Source organism: Microcaecilia unicolor, chromosome 13 (genome assembly GCF_901765095.1).
Source record: "Microcaecilia unicolor chromosome 13, aMicUni1.1, whole genome shotgun sequence".
NCBI classification, from domain to species: Eukaryota; Metazoa; Chordata; class Amphibia; order Gymnophiona; family Siphonopidae; genus Microcaecilia; species Microcaecilia unicolor.
The window spans coordinates 50,770,169-50,789,795 of record NC_044043.1 but is presented as its reverse complement, the minus strand read 5'-3'; the positions used below and the strand labels follow the sequence as shown (position 1 = coordinate 50,789,795).

General features: G+C 41.4%; 1 protein-coding gene across 1 annotated transcript in view; it reads right to left on the bottom strand.

The window, feature by feature from the left end:
- TRIM37 (tripartite motif containing 37) overlaps positions 1-19,627 on the bottom strand; it is a 262,079-nt gene that overhangs the window by 38,503 nt on the left and 203,949 nt on the right. Inside the window, exons 19-22 of the mRNA XM_030222400.1 lie at positions 12,262-12,453; positions 6,762-7,067; positions 4,939-5,061; positions 1,005-1,188 (exon numbers count right to left, since the gene is read on the bottom strand). Of these exons, the coding sequence (XP_030078260.1) occupies positions 1,005-1,188; positions 4,939-5,061; positions 6,762-7,067; positions 12,262-12,453 (805 nt within the window). The remainder of the gene's footprint in view (positions 1-1,004; positions 1,189-4,938; positions 5,062-6,761; positions 7,068-12,261; positions 12,454-19,627) is intronic.

The window sequence follows — 19,627 nt, the reverse complement described above, 5'->3', positions numbered from 1 at the left end:
CCTACCTATCTCAATCCATCTGGAACTCTCCAACCTTATCTTTAGGAAAAAAATAAAAACTTTCTTATTCGATGATTAATGACCAAGGAGAAACCACATACCATCCTGCGTGTTACCGACTAACAACTAGGTGTCACGTAATATGTTTACACAGAATATAAAACAAGTGCAATATGTAATTTGTTCATGCAGATTGTAAAATTGTTCTATAACTCTTTGTGAAATGTCTTCTAAACCACCAATGTATTTTTAAGGAAAACCACCTAGCTTTGATGTGAACCACAGTGAACCCTTTTTGGGGATACAGCGGTATACAAACAAATTGAAGTTCCTGAAATTTGCTCCCTCTCTTCTGAGAACTGTCTTCAGAGACACTGGGAAGGAAGAGGGGAAGAAGGGAAGTCTTAGCTATCATATAACAGTGACGCCTGGTCAAACTAAGAATGCCAACATACCTGGGTCCAAAGAGAGTCAAAGTGTGTGACTCTTGCTGGCCAATTTTTACAGGATGTAGGAGAAATTTAAAAATGGGAGGAAACACCCTCAGCTTCTCCAGCCAAGTAGCTTCAAATGAAGAATCATGGTGCCAAAACCTTTGTAGGAATAAGTTCTGACTGAACTGGAAATAAAACAGGAGAAAACTGCCAACGCAAGATGAAATTATGTACTTGGGACTGCTTATATACCTGGCCACTACACTGGCATTGTGGATTAACACTGTTACTGTTAGAATGTAAACAACTATTATGCAAACAATACTGAGTATTGTCTGTAAAATAACTTGTCATATCATGTAATATCATTTGTAGGACTGTAATAACTGCTGGGTACCACCACAGTCCTACAATGATATTTACTTTGTGTATTGGGCTTCAGTTTTATATTTTGATATTCCAACTTTTTCAATTCCTTCGTGACCATCTCTTTGTTGGTTCATGTAACAACTAGCATCTATTTCAACAGTAAGAAAAGTTTAATATCAACAGTAAAATATTGCAACTCACCCTAAAGTGACAATGTTCCTTGTCTTTTCCATCACCACTAGGTCATTTAATTCAGACATATCATGGGCATCCAAGTCTTGGACTTCAGATAGCCTTTCCTCAACTTTACAAGGTACTGCCTCGGAGGTGTCACCATTTGCCAAGGATCTGGGAGACCCATGCCTACTGCTATGCTTGGAGCCTGCTGTGCAACCACAGGATGAGAAACGATAGATTCCAGGGTGTAAACTGTGCAATTGCCCTACATTTTATATCACTAATTTGCAGACAAAATAAAGCATACTAACACATAAGGATTCTCATATTTCTAGCTCTATGTTCAGTAAAACATTACACATGGCTGAATCACAATACCACAAGCAGCCAACAAAGAATCCCAATTTCCCTCTCCCTGAATTCTTACCCAGCTCAATCAGTGACACTCAAGTCCCTCACTCAGATCAGCACATCAGTCCCAACTCAACTAATCATCTTAAATATACATAGAAATAAGCAAAATTTGTTAAGCTCTTTTTTTCTAAATGGCAGAACCCCTAAATACAGTGTGCAACTGTATCCCAAAAATACCTCATGAAGCTCAGTGATTAGAATCTAAACCTGAAACATTTCTCTCTGGCCAGAGTGATGTCTGTCCTTTAGCAACTTGGAGATGGGTGTCGTTGGGCTCAGGCAGCTCTATGAGCTGGAAGGAGGCACCAACCCTGGCCTCCAAGCCCATGTGTTTGAAAGCAGGACTGAAGAGGACGCCAGAAAACTGGAGCAAAGATATTAGGAAAGGAAAGGAAAACAAAAATGAGGGCGTTATAATGCCTTTGTATCGCTCCATGGTGTGACCGCACCTCAAATATTGTGTTCAATTCTGGCTGCCGCATCTCAAAAAAGATATAGTGGAATTAGAAAAGGTGCAGAGAAGGGCGACGAAAATGATAAAGGGAATGGGACGACTTCCCTATGAGGGAAGGCTAAAGCGGCTAGGGCTCTTCAGCTTGGAGAAAAGGCGGCTGAGGGGAGATATGATAGAGGTCTATAAAATAATGAGTGGAGTTGAATGGGTAGACGCGAAGTGTCTGTTTACGCTTTCCAAAAATACTAAGACTAGGGGGCAAGCGATGAAGCTACAAAGTAGTACATTTAAAACGAATCGGAGAAAATGTTTCTTCACTCAACATGTAATTAAATTCTGGAATTCATTGCCAGAGAATGTGGTAAAGTCAGTTAGCTTAGCAAGAGTTTAAAAATGGGTTCGACGGCTTCCTAAAGGAAAAGTCCATAGATCATTATTAAATTGGATTTGGGGAAAATCCACTACTTCTGGGATAAGCAGTATAAAATGTTTTGTACTTTTTTGGGATCTTGCCAGGTATTTGTGACCTGGATTGGCCACTGATGAAAACAGGATGCTGGGCTTGATGGACCTTTGGTCTGTCCTAGTATGGCAACACTTATGTACTTATGTACATATCCATAGGCTGCATTTCGTAGTATGTGCAGGAGTGAAAAATCAGCTAAATGAGCAGCCTGGGCTCAAACAATATGGAGATGATGAGGAAAAGTATATGGGTAGCAGCAACCAAAACTGACAGAATTTATACATACTTGAGACAGACAGTACAGTGATAAAGGAAGGTGGGGGAAAAGAGATTAAGGAGAGGCTTGCGTGTTTGCTCTGTCCTATGGAATAAAGGAATATAACCCTCATAAAGGAAAAACACAAGCCAACATGCATAAAGTGGTATTACAACTACATCAGACTTTCAAGAAAAGTTGGAGTAACCTGCAGAATGACCATGGTTACAACCCACACATCAATAAGCATAGGGAAGCTAGATATTTTTGACAACAGCCTTTCTGTTTTGTGTTTATGTGGGTTAGTATACAACTTGGAAGCAAGAAATGGAAGGGTCTAACTGTTGGATTAAATATTGGCCTTATAATAAACAAGAAGAACACAAGGCTTTAAATGACCTACAGGTAGAGGTGATGGATTTGGCAGAGTGAACCTGCGTGGGACGCAGAGGACAGTGAAAGGAAAAGGATTGCTAGACTAAGTAAAACATTATTATTATTTGTTACATTTGTATCCCACATTTTCCCACCTTTTGCAGGCTCAATGTGGCTTACATATAACTGTTAATGGCGTTAGCTGGTTACGGTTTGAACAAATACATAGTAAGAATGAATACAAAGTGATATTGTGGTATAATGAGGTATATGTATGGTAGGAAACAGTTGGGGGGAAAGAGAGGGAAAGGGGGAAGAAGAGTCAGGTAATGTCCGTTACGGTCTTTGGTTATATTGTGTTGCAAGTGACCGGTATTTTTATGTTGGGTCAGTGGGGTATGCTCTTCTGAACAAGTCTGTCTTTAGTGCGTTCCAAAAATTTAGGTGGTCGAGCATAGTTTTTACTGCTTTTGGCAATGAGTTCCGTAGCTGTGCGCTTAGGTAGGAAAAGCTGGTTGCATAGGTGGATTTGTATTTGAGTGCTTTGCTGCTTGGGTAGTGGAGGTTTAGATATGATCGTGCAGATTTTGTGGTGTTTCTGGTTGGCAGGTCAATGAGGTCTGTCATGTATCCCGGTGCCTCACCGTAAATAATTCTGTGAACAGTTGTGCAGATTTTGAAAGTGATGCGTTCTTTGATTGGTAGCCAGTGCAGTTTTTCTCGTAGTGGTTTGGCACTGCCAAAACGTGTTTTTCCAAATATAAGCCTGGCTGCTGTATTTTGGGTGGTCTGAAGTTTCTTTATGATTTGATCCTTGCATCCCGCATAGATTCCATTACAGTAATCTGCGTGGCTTAATACCATGGACTGAATCGGGTTACGAAATATTTCCCTTGGAAAGAATGGTTTTACGCGTTTGAGTTTCCACATTGAGAAAAACATTTTCATTATGGTGGATTTCGCTTGGGTCTCTAGTGATAGGTTAGGGTCAATTGTTAATGTTTGTGGGTCTGTATATATTGTATTGGGATGAGATGATGAGACAGTATGTTTTTTCTGTATTGAGTTTTAGTTGGAATGCATTTCCCCATGAGTTCATGATGTTTAAGCTTAGTTTGATTTTGTTGGTGATTTCCGCCAGATCATGTTTGTATGGGATTTTAAAACATGTGTGTGGGGATGCTAGTGTTGATTTTAAAGTATGGGAAATTTATTTGCTCATCTACTTAAAAGTGGTAGAAAATCTAGGGAGGAAAAATCTCAGCTGGGCAGACTGGAGGGACTTACCTAATGGTTTTCAAATTGTGGAACATGATACCAAAGAGGGTCTTAAAATACCCACTGGAAATCGCAACCAGAGCTGCAACCCCCACCCCCCCCAAAAAAAAAAAAAAAAAAAAAAACACACACTGGAAAGCAGCTTCATTGGCCTTCCAGGTTCTTCATCCTATGCTGCAATTTGGCCAGGAGCAGAAGCATGAGAGGATAGATAGGGTTGAGACTGCATGAATTCTAAAGCCATTAAAATGGAATCATGGCTGGGAAAAGTTTCAGAAGCACTGAGATAATTGGTCTCTATTCACCATCATTTACTATTGAGTAGATTTTATATTGCTAGGCGCATCACATAACCAGTCTAAATTTGACCAGCTAGATTCAAGCCGCTAACTGAATCTCCTAAATTGGGGCTCCTAAATTATCCTGCTATCTTCCTCCTCCAATCTAACCACACCTCAAGAACCACCCATTTTTAGGAGGCTAAATGTAGCCATCACGTGGGAAGGAAGTTTTAAAAATAGAAGTTTAGCCACCATTTGTCTATAGTTTGACTACAAAAGTCACTTGGCCAAGAACAGACATTTTGTTCATTCATACTTATAGTTCCTAAGGTGCTGATCACGTATACAGGCTGCATACAGAGCTAAGACTACAGCAGAATTTGATTCCATACCTGTAGCTAAATTTCATTTACAAAGGTCTTTGCCTGATTTACCTTCTGAAGAATCTGCTTTTGAGCGATGATTTCCATCCCCACAATCCAGTGCTCTTCGCAAGGATAAGCTACCAGCTCCTCCTGCCCGAGAAAGTCTGGGCGAATTGCTTTTCTTACCTGAGGCTGCAAACACATTTTTATGTTTTTTTCATAATCATCACAAGATTTTTAAATTAAAGGATTTTAAAAACTCAATATTGTGGGGTTTTTTTGTAAACAACTAATTTTTCATACTATCCAGCTTATTTTCGAAAGAGACGGACGCCCATCTTCCGACACAAATCGGGAGATGGACGTCTGTCTCAAAAACAGGTATAACCGAAAGCTGAATTTGGACGGCCCTAACTGCTTTCCGTCACGGGGACGGGTGAAATTCTCGGGGGCGTGGCTGAACGGTAGCGAAGGCGGGACAGGGGCGTTCTGGGGCGTGGTTAACAGATGGACCTCCGCGCCTGATAATGGAAAGAAGCAAGACGTCCCCGACGAGCATTTAGTCCACACAAAGTTGGTTCTGTTTTTTTCACGACCAAGCTTCCAAAAAGTGCCCAAACTGACCAGATGACTACCGGAGGGAATCAGGGATGATCTCCCCTGTCTCCCCCAGTGGTCACTAACCCCCTCCCACCCTAAAAAACAAACTGTTTAAATATTTTTCCAGCCTCTATGTCAGCCTCAAATACCATACCTAGCTCCATGACAGCAGTATGCAGGTCCCTGGAGCAATTTTAGTTTAGTTGGTGCTGCGCGGGACCCATGCAGAGAGCAAAAATCGGAAGAAAAAAAAACATGCAAGTGCAGTCAGGGACGTCCAAAAAAAAACATGCAAGTGCAGTCAGGGACGTCCAAATTAAAACAATAGTAATAGGGGGATTTGAACCAGAGCAATTTTAGTTTAGTTGGTGCTGCGCGAGACCCATGCAGAGAGCAAAAATCGGAAGAAAAAAAAAAAACATGCAAGTGCAGTCAGGGACGTCCAAAAAAAAAAAAACATGCAAGTGCAGTGAGGGACGTCCAAATTAAAACAATAGTAATAGGGGGATTCGAACCAGCCACCTTCTGATTACAAGACTTGTGCTCTAACCACTGCACCACTTATTCAGTTGCTTAGACGTTCCTTCCCTTTCCATTAAGTCCCTCCAAGTTTCTGTCAGCCAATCATCGCTCATTTACCTGACATCGGTGTCAGCTAAACAAGCTGTGATTTTCTCAGTCTCCCTCTGCTGGTAGGAGGACATAACCCACGCGTCTTGACCGGTCTGGAGGGTCGTGGAGGAAGTATGCATACCACTTATTGGACAATTGTAGTAAGTCTTGTTAAACTATTGCACAGACTACTGCATTAACTATACCCAAATACACTTTGCAAATTTAAGCTCCTCCCTATCAACTTTCAGCATCACAGACCAATACCAGGCTGTGGTAGTCTTGAAGGCATTTCTACCTCTTTATTAAGCAAGTTCTTCAGAAACACGGGTAAAACCGTGTTTAGCCTTTCAAAATCTGACAACATATCTTTGAAGATTCCTCAAGCTCAGCCAGTAATAGCCACATGGATCAAATGTCAAAAAGTACATCATATGCTGGCAGATCTGGTTGGTTTACACTGAAAAGATTTACATAAATGATAGAACGTTTGAAGTGTGCACTGGCCATACATCAGTCTGGGCAAGGATCATCTGGTGCTGCTGGATTAACATGGCAGCTTCTAGGGTGATACTCAAAAGAACCTGAAAAGCAAAGTCTTTTAGTTCTAGAAATACATACCCCTGAAGTACTTAGTAAGTGCTTTTTAAAAAACAACAACATAGTTTTCTTTTACTTACAGTTTCTTACGTAAGTGGAAATGGAAGACTTGGACAGTAGCTCCATTTCTATTTCTGCCAACTTTCTGCAGCTGTCTGTCTCATGGACAGCTGTGAACTCCTGGTCATCAAGAGGAGAGCTTGGCTGCATGTCACAGGACAGAACACTGTGACTTCTCACTTCTGACAACTGGTTCTTGACATCTGCTATTTTGTCACGGACTTCAGCCATGTGTGTTTTGTATCTTTTTAACATCTTAAAATCAGGAGGTACACGCCATGCAATCTGCTGTCTCCGCTGGTCTCTTTCTTTCCGGGAATATGATCCTATAAAAAGGGGAGATAAATGGGGGGAAAAAGGCAAAGATACTATGATACACACACTTTCCAATAAGTACACCCAGTTCACCTCTTTAGACCAGAGTCCTATTTTTAAAAAAAAATATTTCGGGGCAATATTCAGCTGGCAGCAGTCAGCATTTTTTAAAATACTGGATGATGTCAGCTGAATTGCACTGGGTATTCAATTCCAGCATCCTTTTTGCTGCCCTAACTTAAACCAGATAATTATCCAGGTGCTGCTGTTGAATATCAGTGGTGCCCAGGTAACTCCAAGCTCCACCTTGGACTCCACCCCCAGAGCACCCTGGCACTAAACAGATAAAACCACAGTAGTCTCCCCAGATTTTCAGAAGCACTATCTGGTTATATGCCACTGAAAAGCCAGTGATCACCCAGTGAATGGGAGATAACCAGGTATCAGCACCCTGGACGCTGGAGGAACTTTTAGAAGTTTTGGGAACCCTATGGTCAGTAAAGCCACATAGTTCAAAAGTCAGCTGCGCGCTCTATTAATCATCTAACCATGAGAACAAACTGCAGTGCTCACTTGCTTCATGTACAGTTTCAGGTTTAGATAAGAGTACAGCAAGCCTGGAAGTATGATTACTGGAGGGATAGGGAGATTGTAGGGAAGGGAATGAGGGGTTTGTGTCGAGATGTGAAGGGGGTGAAAATATTGAAAAATCTATTGTGCCTTTTATTGTTCTGTTTGTTACATTCTTTTCAATTAAAACTACATATAAAAAAAGAACAAACAGGTAGGAGCCTCTCCTACCCAGTTATCTCCCACTAAATATCAGCCCCTTTGTTTCTTCCTGTACCTGTTGTGTATAGGCTTTACCTTGCAAGCAGAATTTTGAGGACTTCAGTGGCGTAGCAAGGGTGGGGCGGTCCGCCCCGGGTGTCGGCGGGTGCTCCGTCGAGAGCCGACAGCTCTCGTCTCCTGCCGCTACCCTGCTTTTTTTTTTTAATCCATTGCTCCGACGCAGGAAGCGCTTCCCGTCTGCCCTGTGCAGGAGAAAATCGCGTCGCTGGCGTCGGGCCTTCCCTCGTTTTGTCCCGCCCTCTTCTGAGGTACCTTCCTATTTCCTCGAGGGCGGGACACAACGAGGGAAGGCCCGACGCCAGCGACGCGATTTTCTCCTGCACAGGGCAGACGGGAAGCACTGCCTGCGTCGGTGCAATGGATTAAAAAAAAAAAAAAGCAGGGTAGCGGCAGGAGACGAGAGCTGTCGGCTCTCAACGGAGGCGGCACAGGACGGGACCGGCTCGGGGGAGGGGGAAGCTCAGAGGGGAGAAGGGGATTGGGGAGGGTGGGAGAGCCTAGAGGGGTGCTCAGGGGAGAAGGGGATTGGGGAGGGTGGGTGAGCCTAGAGGGGAGAAGGGGACTGGGGGAGGGGAGTGCTCAGAGGGGAAAAGGGGTCTGAAGCTGTAACTGGGGTCTGACAAGGGGGCAGGAGGGAAAATGGATCCATGCCTGGGGCAGGTGGGAGAATGGGTCTGGGGCTGAAAAAAGGGGATGCTAGGCATGTGGTGGATGAAGGCGGCTGAAAAGAGCGGGCAGAGAGAGAGGGGACAGACCCTGGATGGAAGTGGGGAGTGTGAGGGAGGGCAGACCCTGGGTGGATGGGAGAGGGAGGGCAGACGGATAGAAGGGGCAGAGAGAAAGGGCAGATGGTGGGTGGAAGGGGGAGAGAGAAAGAGGGCAGCCTGGGGCAAATGGTGGATGGAAGGGGCAGAGATAGAGGGCAGATGTGGATGGGAGGGAGATGGCAGACTGGGGCAGATGGTGGATGGAAGGGGCAGAAATAGAGGGCAGACAGTGAATGGAAGGGGCAGAGAGAGAGGGGAGACAGTGGATGGAAGGGACATTAGAGAGAGCAAACACTGGATGGCAGAAAGCGAAGACAGATGCTGGATGGAAGGAAGACAGTGAAAAGAAGATGAGGAAAGCAGAAACCAGAGACAACAAACTGTAAATAAAATATATATTTTTATTTTTTTTGCTTTAAGATATAGTATTGTAGCTGTATTAATAAATGTTAATAGAACATGTAAATAAGGTAATCTTTTTATTGGACTAATTTTAATACATTTCGACTTAACTTTCAGAGAACAAAACCCCCTTCCTCAGGTCAGGATACGATACTGTAACAGTACTATACTGTATTGACCTGAGGAAGGAGATTTTGGCCTCTGGAAGCCAAATGTATTAGTCCAATAAAATGGTATTATTTTATTTTCTGTATTTGTTTTATTTCTATTTGTTAATTTGTAAAGTGGTGATTGGTATTTGTTAGTTTTTTCAAATTTACATCTGCTGTCTTTATATTTTGCACAGTACTAGGGGACAGTTTCTGTTTCTGTGGTGTTGCATTGTATGCAGAGTCTGGCATCGGGGGTTCAGTTTAATTTTTGTCTAAATAGAAAGTTTATGATTACTTATTCTATAGTGGATTAGGATGTATCTGTGTTTGTGAAAAAGACATGGCTTTCGGTTGGCATTGACTGTGCAGGATTGATGATCTGTACTAATCTGTCTGTTTTCGTTTTACAATAGGTGAATTCTAGTGCTCACTGTAGTGTTTAAGATGCTTTCCTTTTCCTTGTGTGACTCGTACAAATTACTGTTTATGGTATGGTAGAATTGCTCTATAGGTCCTGAGTGTTTTGTATTCTCGGTATGCCTAGTACTGGATTTGGGGGGGGGGGGGGGGGGGGTTAAAAAAATGACCGGCCCCGGGTGTCAACTACCCTAGCTACGCCACTGGAGGACTTTATCTCTGAGCTTTAGAGACTAACAGGACATCATTTATAAAAGCCCATCCTGTTCTTAAAAGAGTAGATTGCAAGTCACAAAAAGCACATAACTATAACATGTACCACCACAAGATAACTTCCTAAGCATATGGGGCAGCATCACTCTATCTGCATTACCCACCCATTCTACATCAAAAAGTCATTATACCTAACTTCCAGAATCTGCCATTTTACCCTACATCTTTGAGCAGAGTAAAGTTCTTTCTAGAGCTACTCAGTAGCTCATCTCAGGTGCTGATTTCAGAATAATTCCTGGCTTCCTTCCAGACTTCCCTGGTGACGTAAGGTGTACTTCCAAGCAAATTAAAGTATTTCTTTCAAAGAATGGGGATAAATTAGCAACAGCATCTGAATTTCTAAACTAGCCCTTGAATTGATACTCTCTAAAATCATTTCAAGAACACTAGCTGAACAATGCAAGCATCTCAAACGAAACCCTGGAAAACAATGTGAGTGCTTATAAGTAATAGAACTGGGAAACAGAATCCATCTCTAACCTTTGTAGAGGCAAACTTCATTTTGCCAATGTAAGGAGCCAAAAGGAACGGATTCAAATCCCTTGCTACACTGTAACAGCTGAAGAATTAGAAAGTGCTTTACTAATTAAAGATTAAATACATGCATACTCAATAAAATGTAACACACTAGCAGCATTTGCCTGCAATATTTATTTTACTTTTTTTTTTTTTTGTTTTAATAGAAATAAAAGGTCTGACAATATGTTGTAATACCTTTCTGCTGGACAATACACATCTGAGACTAGCTCCAAGAGCTATGCTCCTCCTTTTTCAGACAATGAAATGAAGTTTGGTGACCTTTTATTATTTTTTTTCTTTACCAAAGCTACTGTTCATAGCAAATAAAGTTAAGGAGTTGGTCTTAACTGAAATAGAGAAGAGCAGGAATTTGTTCCCATCCTGGAGTCACTTGGCCAATCAATTTTTTCATCATCCTCTAATAGCAGGAAACCCCATACAATGAAAAATGATGGGGACAAACTTTGTCCCTGTGTCACTTTCTACTTTGAAGCCTGTTAATAAACTGGACTATTATTTATGTTTAATTGATGCAGACGACAATATTTTCATTTTTTGGAAAAACAAGCAAACATGCTGGCCACAGCTAGCAAAATGTGCATGGAGGATCCTGTATATTCCTGCTACCAGCACATCTTCTAAAAAGACATCTTCTAGTGCAGGAAGGACTGTGGAAGACAGGAGAGCTGCACTGTTAATGACTTCTGAGTCATCTACAGATTAAAAAATCATAACAAGTGCTCCTTAGGGCACATTTCTCAACTCTAGGGCATACAGAATGGGTTGTATTTTGTACCCCTGGACAGTTTAACAGGGCAGATTAGGATTTCTTGGGATAGAAGTCAACTATTGTTGGGGTTCGAAGGGTAGAGGGTGGTGGTGGTGGGCAGGTTTATTATAGATGCTCATTGTTATTGTTTTCTATCTTTAAACCAGTTTTTAATCCACAATAGGACACTACCTCCTATCCAATGACTCTCCACTTTCCTCTGGAGTCTTTCATGAGGTACTCTGTCAAAAGCCTTTTGAAAATCCAGATACCCAACATCAACTGGCTCACCTTTATTCACACATTTGTTCACCCATTCAAAAAAATGTAGTAGACTGGTGAGGCAAGATTTCCCTTCACTAAATCCATGTTGGCTTTGTCTCGTTAATCCATGCTTTTCAATATGCTCTGTAATTTTGTTCTTTATATTAGTCTCTCATACTCCTTATACTTGCTTGCTGCTCTATTAGGGAAGTCCATAATACCTGAAGCTGTCATACAGCCTGGTATCCACTGTCACTTTAATTTCTTAGAGGGGTGAGATGGGGTGAGTAACCCCTGGGAGATGAAGGAAGGGTCGTGCCTTTATCCCTCCAGTGATCAGCTGCTCAATTAGGGCATCGTTTTGTAACCTTAACGTGACTGAAACAGGTCTAGATAAAAAAAATAGAAGTCCTTTTTTGCCTTGGATGTTTCTTCCCCTTCCATTTTTGCTGAAAGGTCCTAAATTTGGGCTCTCCCTAGTCCTGCCGAAAATACTCCTCCAACACGCCCTTTTGCTATTTGGATGAATTGCAATGTAAAACGTCTAAATTCTGCCTTTCAATAAACTGCTCAACCGAAAAAGCATGACAGAAATTTAGGAAGCATCTTTGAGGATTACCATAGTCAAAAGATTCCCATTCTTGGCTAATACGTATTCATTTTGACTGCCATTTTACCTAAAGATAAATTAACACACTTCTTAAGATAACCATGGACTATACTGCCTAAGAGGAATTTAAAATATAGAGAAAAGTAGATTGTTTGCATTTGTGCTATCTGTATTGTGTACCTGTAGCTTGCAGGAGTGAAACGGGAGGGCGAGGCTGTAGACCCAGAATATTTTCCACACTACTTCTGTCCTTTAGATCCAACAAATGGATTAAAATCAGGGGATCCAGATCCAGTAAACTGTTGCAGGCTGAGGAACTTCCCCCACGCCTCGAAGCTCTGCCACTTCCATTTATATACACATGGTTACTCGCTTTAGATGGGGAGGGGGGCATTGGGGAAAAAAGAAAAAAAGAACTCTCAGAACTATACATATATTTAAGATAATAGACACTTTATTTCTAACAATTTATTATTTTTTGAAGATACAAATTAAAAAATAAAAGTTTCAGGAAATGACAAAAATCAGCTATATTCCTTGATCCACTATTGAGCAAAACCATAGCAAATTCTTATTTTAAAGCAGTTCAGCTTGAATGAAGTTTGTTCTCACTTCAAATAAGTGTGTAATAAAGTATTTGCATTTTCATTAGGGGATAGCAATGTTATTCGGGGAGGGGGGGGGGGGGGGGGGAAACGACTTTATTGCACTTTGCCTCTATATTAGGGTACCAAGGGTAGGCAAACTGGTATGTATGCCCCTCCCCCCCATCTCACCACAACATGACCTCCCTGTGCCCCTCCCCCCAGCTCCTGTCTATGCTGGGTTTGTAATCAAAATGGTTGCTGTGACTTCCCACAGCAGTTCAGAAGACAGATGTGGGAAGTCAAAGCTGCCATTTTGAGACTGGAACAAAGGAACGGCTCCTATCTATGCAGGTTCCAATCTCAAAGTGGCTGCCACAAGCTGCCACAGGAAGTCGTGGCTAAAGGTCAACTGAATTTTGGTTTTGGTTATGGCTGCCTGGTTTGGTTTTAGCCATCTTACAATACCTGGTAATCTGGGGGTGTAGTTTGGGCAGGAGCGATCCCCAGTTACTCTTATACATTCCAGCTGTGCTCTCAAAATGGCTGCCACAAATGGGGCATCACTCCTGCCCTGACTATACTACTAGACCACCAGGAATTGTAAGGTAGTCCCGGAGGGGGGGGGGGCCTACTCATTTTCTATTCTTTTTTTTTGTACTGCGATAGCAAATAACGCAGTTATGATTTCACACAATAGTTTACATGCTAAATACAGTGCTCAAAATAAATACTTCGATATAAAATTTTAGCAGGAATTTAAATCTATACGTTTGGGATAAGCTCATTAGGAATCAGCCTCTGTGGAGTCAGCTATCACTCCAAGTGTGGTGCAAAATCAGTCAGTGTAAAAGCACTGTGGCTTTTAATTTCAGTTTTCATTTGCTACATTCCATGTGTGTTGAGGCTATTTTGCTTGGAGTAAAAATATGGTCTTTCATTATTTAAATTGTTATATTCTGGCTTCAATACTGTGAGTTTAGCAGAGGGATAAAGACTGCATGCTCTGACAATACCCAGCAGCTCTCACTGCTTCACATTCACACAAACAAACAAACAAGTTTTTGGTTTCAGCTTCAGCTGAAACCAGGTGGAGTTTTGGCTGAACTTTCAGTTTCAGCCAAAAATTGAAAAAAGCAGTTTCAGTTGGCCTCTAGTTGCAGCAGCCATTTTGATTCTGAAACCAGCATGGGCAGGAGGAAATGAGGATGGTTCCTGCTCCAAAGTCACCAGACCACCATGGCTTTTAAGGTAGGCTCTGGAATACCGTACAGGTAGGAGCGGGGGGAATCTGTGATCAAGGGGATGCCCACCCATCGGCAGCTGTAAAAAATGCAGTAGGGAAAAGGTACCATACGGCTCAAAAAAAGCCCTGAATATGTGCAAGGTCAACTGTCAGTTGCAGGTTTCCCCTGCTCTGTAGTTGACCGTATCAAGGCCAACAACCCCCCTCCAGCCAGGTTTCACAATCTCCTTTCTCCCCTCCTCTAAATCTAGAGCCAGTCAAGTCAAACATTTAGTAATAGGCTATGACATTTTTTTTAAAGAAAAAAAAGTATAAATTATTTCTTACCTACTAATTTTCTTTCCTTGATTCCCTTTAGACCAATTCAGAACTTTGGTTTGTGTTGTGCTGCCAGCAGGTAAGACTGAGAACTACTGACCTACGCTGTCATCACTTAGCAACCCTGTACAACCCCCTGGCCAATCAGTATTTATCCTAACAAAGCAGAAGAGTAAAGGCAACTAAAAGGAAAAACTCCCTTAAGAATTAGTGAACCACTCACGAAGGATAAAACTCTCCAGACCAGAAGGAAAAACAAACTAGCCAAAATCAAAATATTTATGGTTCAGGGGATACCAAACAAACTGATGCTAAGAACCACGGGTGGGTTCTGGACTGGTCTAGAGGGACTCAAGGAAAGAAAATTAGCAGGTAAAAATTAATTTACCCTTCCTTATCATCCCGTCAGCCCAGTCCAGACTCTTAGGATGTACCAAACTAGTACCTACTGAGGGTGGGACACTGAAATCCCTGCTGCTAACACTTTGGTCCCAAGGTTTCATAACTTCGAGCTTCAATATCCATGCAGTGACAGGCTAAAGAATGTATGCATTCCCAGGTTGCCACTTTGCAAATTTCATTAGAAAATACTAAGGAGTGCTCCACCCAAGAAGCAGATTGACCCCTTAGAGAACAAGCTTTCAAAACTTCTGGAACTGGATGACCACAAAGAATATATGCAGCAAGAGCCTCTTAAACACATTGAGCGATTGTCGCTTTTGATGCTGCTTCCACTTTAGGGTTTCACAAAAAAACAAAGATCTTATCTGATTTTCTTACTGCCTCTATACTCTTCAAGTACTTTACTCCTGGAGAAATTCTGCAAAACTGTGCAGAACAAAATTTGCGCAGAATTCCGCACAGGTAATAATAATAATAAAATTTATTCATAACCTGCATCATCATGACATTCTAAGTGAGAAACAAAATCACATACATAAAATATTACAAACAACAAAGTAACAAATAGTTGTCAATTCCTTCTTAAATTTTGATAAATCCTGTATCGTGCAAAGTTCAATAGGTAATGTGTTGCATAATTTTGGACCTAGGTAACAACACCTTTGGACACCCACCGGTACAATAATAATACAGTCCACACAAACCGAGTGGGAAAATAACTTTAAGTGCAGGTGACACTTTCAATACTGAAAATAATATACAGGGTTGAAAAAGAGACCTCAGACGCCTGTGCTTTTTTGTGCTGTTATATAACAATTACAGCACAGTACTGACTTCAAACATCGGTCTCAATTTTCTAATTTATATGGTGATGCAATGAAATCTTAGTGCATTAAAACATCAATATGAAAAACATGTCGTTTTTTGTAACTTATCTTTTGAGCAACTGCCGCAAACTGTTGTTCAAAAGATAAGTTAAAGTTATTTTCCCACTCGGTTTGTGTGTACTGTATAATTTTGGACCTGCAATATAAAAAATGGAGGATCTCTACTCTTCCATTCATACCAGCCGAAAAGATGGCATATCAAGGAGATATTTCTGAGAAGACCTTAGAAGGTGTGCTGGTTGGTAACATCTCAAAGCACAGCATAACATAGGAGAGACATGGTAACAAACAATAAAATCCTAAATTCAATACATCTCATAGGTAACCAATGCAAAGATTTAAAAACTGGAGAAATATGACTAAAGCAAGAGGTACCTATCTGTAATCACTCTAGCTATAGAATTTTGGGCGACTTGAAGCACGGTAAGGGAATTCTTCGTAATGCCAATAAAAAGACCATCACAACAGTCCAATAACGGGCACACAACAACTTGGACTATCTTACGAAAATTTAAATCAGTGACATAAGGCTCAAGGCGCCTAACCTCAGCTTGTAGAAAATTTCATGAATCACATTCAAGACTTGCTTTTTCATCGCGAGTGCAGAGTCCAGCTGGACTCCAAGATCCCTAATCTCATTCAGAATTAGAATCTCAACCGAATTCATTTTAAATGAACTGGGAGCAGCAATGTCAGAAGAGCAAGACAGAAACAAAATTTGAGTTCTGGAAATATTCAGTTTTAAACAATTCCTCTCCATCCATTGATTAATGCTAATAAGGCATAAGCGTAACATCAAAAGAGCAAAAATTGAATATCATCCACATAGAGTTTATATTGCACACAAAGGGGCAAAACAAAAAGGTTAAAAAGGATTACAGAAAGACAAGAATCTTTGGGGGGGGGGGGGGGCACACCTGCTCTACAAGATACAATATCAGATTTATCAATGCCATCAAATACACAAAATTTCCTTTATGTCAGCAGCTGGTTTGCTCATTCTCCCTCTCCACTGCTGAGATCAAGCAGCAAAAGGAGGAAGTGAATGGCTGCACCGCGGACCATTTCCACCTCTTCTGCCAGCCCAAACCCAATTGTTTATTTGAAACAAGGGGCTGTACGGAGGCCTACATGGTTCATATGAGCTGTTGGGTCTAGACTGGTAGAGGAGGAGTGGGAAGTGCCCTGACATGTTGCTGTTCATTTCCCCCATTTCTTGCTGCACAAACTCAGCAGGGGAGAGGGAGTGTGAGCAGAGCAGCTGCTGTTGATGGCTGAGTGTGCCTTGATAATGAGAGGAGAACAGAGCAAGGTGTCCGTGCAATAGGGACAGAGCAAGGTGACTGTGTGCCATGGGTATTGGGGAGGGTGGGACAGAGAAAGGCGACTGTGTGCCATAGGGATTGGGGAGGGTGCAGAGAAAGCTGGAAGTATGCCCTGGGGTTGGGAGAGTGCAAAGAAAGCTGAGTGTGTGCCACAAGTATGCCTTGAGATTGGGAGAGGTGGCAGAGGTCGCAAAGAAAGCTAAGACTATGCCAAGGGGTAGGGGCAGAGCAAGTTGAGAGTGTGTCAGTGTGGGGGGGGGGGGGGGAGAGAGGAAAAATCAAGCATGAGGGTGTGCCATGGGGGAGGGTGGGGGACAGATGCAATTATAGCTGGGGACAGGAAGAGAAGGAATGAGAGATGAGAGAGTGTAACTTGGGGGAGAAAGAATGAGAGGTGGGGGTACTGCATGTGGGAGAAGGCTTTGTGGGACAAACAGAATTAGGGGTCTTGCTGGGAATTAGAGGGAGAGAGAACTGCAATTATAGTGAGAGGGATTCGGGGAGGCTGGAGTCCAAGGAGGAAAAAGGCAGGAGGGAATTTCAGGCCTTATAACAGGGGACTACTGCACAACAACACTAAGCTATGGAGAATTTTAAAATATGCACAGAATTTTCAAACATTTTGCACAGAATTCCCCCAGGTGTAGTACTTCACCATGTGTTCCACAACTAATTTGTGCAAAACAACTGCACTACCCTTAGTTTTAAGATCATGAAAAACAGGAAAAGAGATAGTTTGATTCAGATGGAGGGTGTCGAACTTTGCCCTCAAATATTCTAAATAGTGTAAGGTTATTCTTGGAGAAACTGATAATCTATCCCAGTTCTTGTAAGAAATGCACCTTGCTGTATGACGCTTTTGTCTAAATAAGGATGGACCAAAATTCCCTCTTAGCATAAAGCAGCTTCCATCACTACCATCACCTTCGTAAATGTACATGGTGCTGTGCCAGCCCTAAAGGAAGAGCACAAAGCTGGAAATGCTGTCCCAAGGTCATGAACCTTGGTAAGGTTGATGAGATTTCTTTATAAGGATGTGTAGGCAAGCGCCCGTTAAATTTGAAGAAGGATCTCTTCTTGCTGCACTGCCACCATCACTCTTAAATTTTACATTCAAAAAGTTGGAACCTTGAGAAATTTGTTAACTGCTTTGAGATTGAGAATCGGACAGAAGATACCTTCATTCTTTGGAACCTAAAAATAAACTGAATAACACTGTGCTCTCTCTTCTGAAAGCAGAACTGAAAGCACAGCTTCTAACTGAAGTAACCTGAATAACGTCTGTCAGACTTCTGCTATTTTTAAGCAAGAACAATAGGGTGATTCCAAAAATGCCTTGAGATAAAAAAAATGCCAGAGTACAACCGTCCTAAGTAACTTCTAGAACCCAAAGATCTGCGATTATCTGAGTCCACCTCTGGCAAAATGACAGTCAACCTTCTACCAAAAAGCACTAGAAAGCAGGCCGACGGACTTTCATTATGAACTCTTGGTAGTGCCTGATGATCTTACAGAGAAATCTCAACCTCCTCTATGGCTAACTTGAAAGGACCGACCTCTAAAAGGAAATCTACTGCAATGAGTAGCGCCCACTCCTCCCGGTTGGTTATCTCCTGGGCTCTTTGGTGTTTTCTAATCAAAAAAACCTCTATAAGGTAGTTTGGGACAATCTTCTGGAAGCCTAGGAACCCAGGACTCAGAACAACTTTTAACCAATTTTTCTAAATCCTCACCGAAAAGCAAAGCTCCTTTAAAAGGTAATTTACTGAGACACTTTTTAGAAGTAACAATGCAGACCAATTTATTTTTTAATTTTCATTTTCAGAATCATATATTGAACCATAGAACAATGAAAGAAATAACAACATTCTCTTTAATGCCAAATAATAGAAAAGAAGCATTAAGCAAATTACCAAAAAAGAGAAATGTTCTTTTAGACCTTGATCTTTGAAGAAGGGGAGGGGATGTTAGAAACAGAAAATTGAGAGGCAACATCCAATCAAACAAAAAGCAAAATGAGAGAAGAATACACAAATCAATGTAACATTTCCACAAGACACTTCAGTCATGAGATAAAAATAAAATTGCAGGCAACTTTTCAGCAAGAAACATTTTTAGGTGATCAGGCAACAAAAAGATATATCAATTCCCTTGATGTTTCAAAACACATTGACAAGGAAAACATAAAAGAAACTGAGCACTACACTGAAGAGCAAGAGGTCTCAAAAGCTTCTTCTAGTTCAGGAGTTCTCAACCCAGTCCTCGGGACAAACCTAGCCAGTCAAGTTTTCGGGATATCCTCAATTAATATACATGAGATAAATTTGCATGCAATACCTCCATTTTATGCAGTCTAACTCGTGCATATACATTGTAGTTATCCTGAAAACCTGACTGGCTAGGTGTTTGCAGAGGACTAGGTTGCCTTGAATTTAGCTAGCCATCAAATTATCCCAACTGACTCTGTATCACACATCTTGTTCCCATCATATATCTGCTCTTGGTCCCTTGGCCATATAGTAAGCCATACTGTAGAAAATCTTTAGCATTATATCTATGTTAGTTGAATGTTCTAATGCATGCTTATTAGGTGTATCATTAGTATTCTGCTAACATTGTATTATATTCTCTGGTATTTGAATTCCAGTGCTGTTAAATGTGTATATTTTTTATATTGTTTCATAGGAGTTCTATTATTAGGCTTCAATTTACTGTTTTTAAGTTTACCTCATTAATTGTATTTATGTTTACTTTTGGTATGCTGTTAACAAAATTGTATGTTTT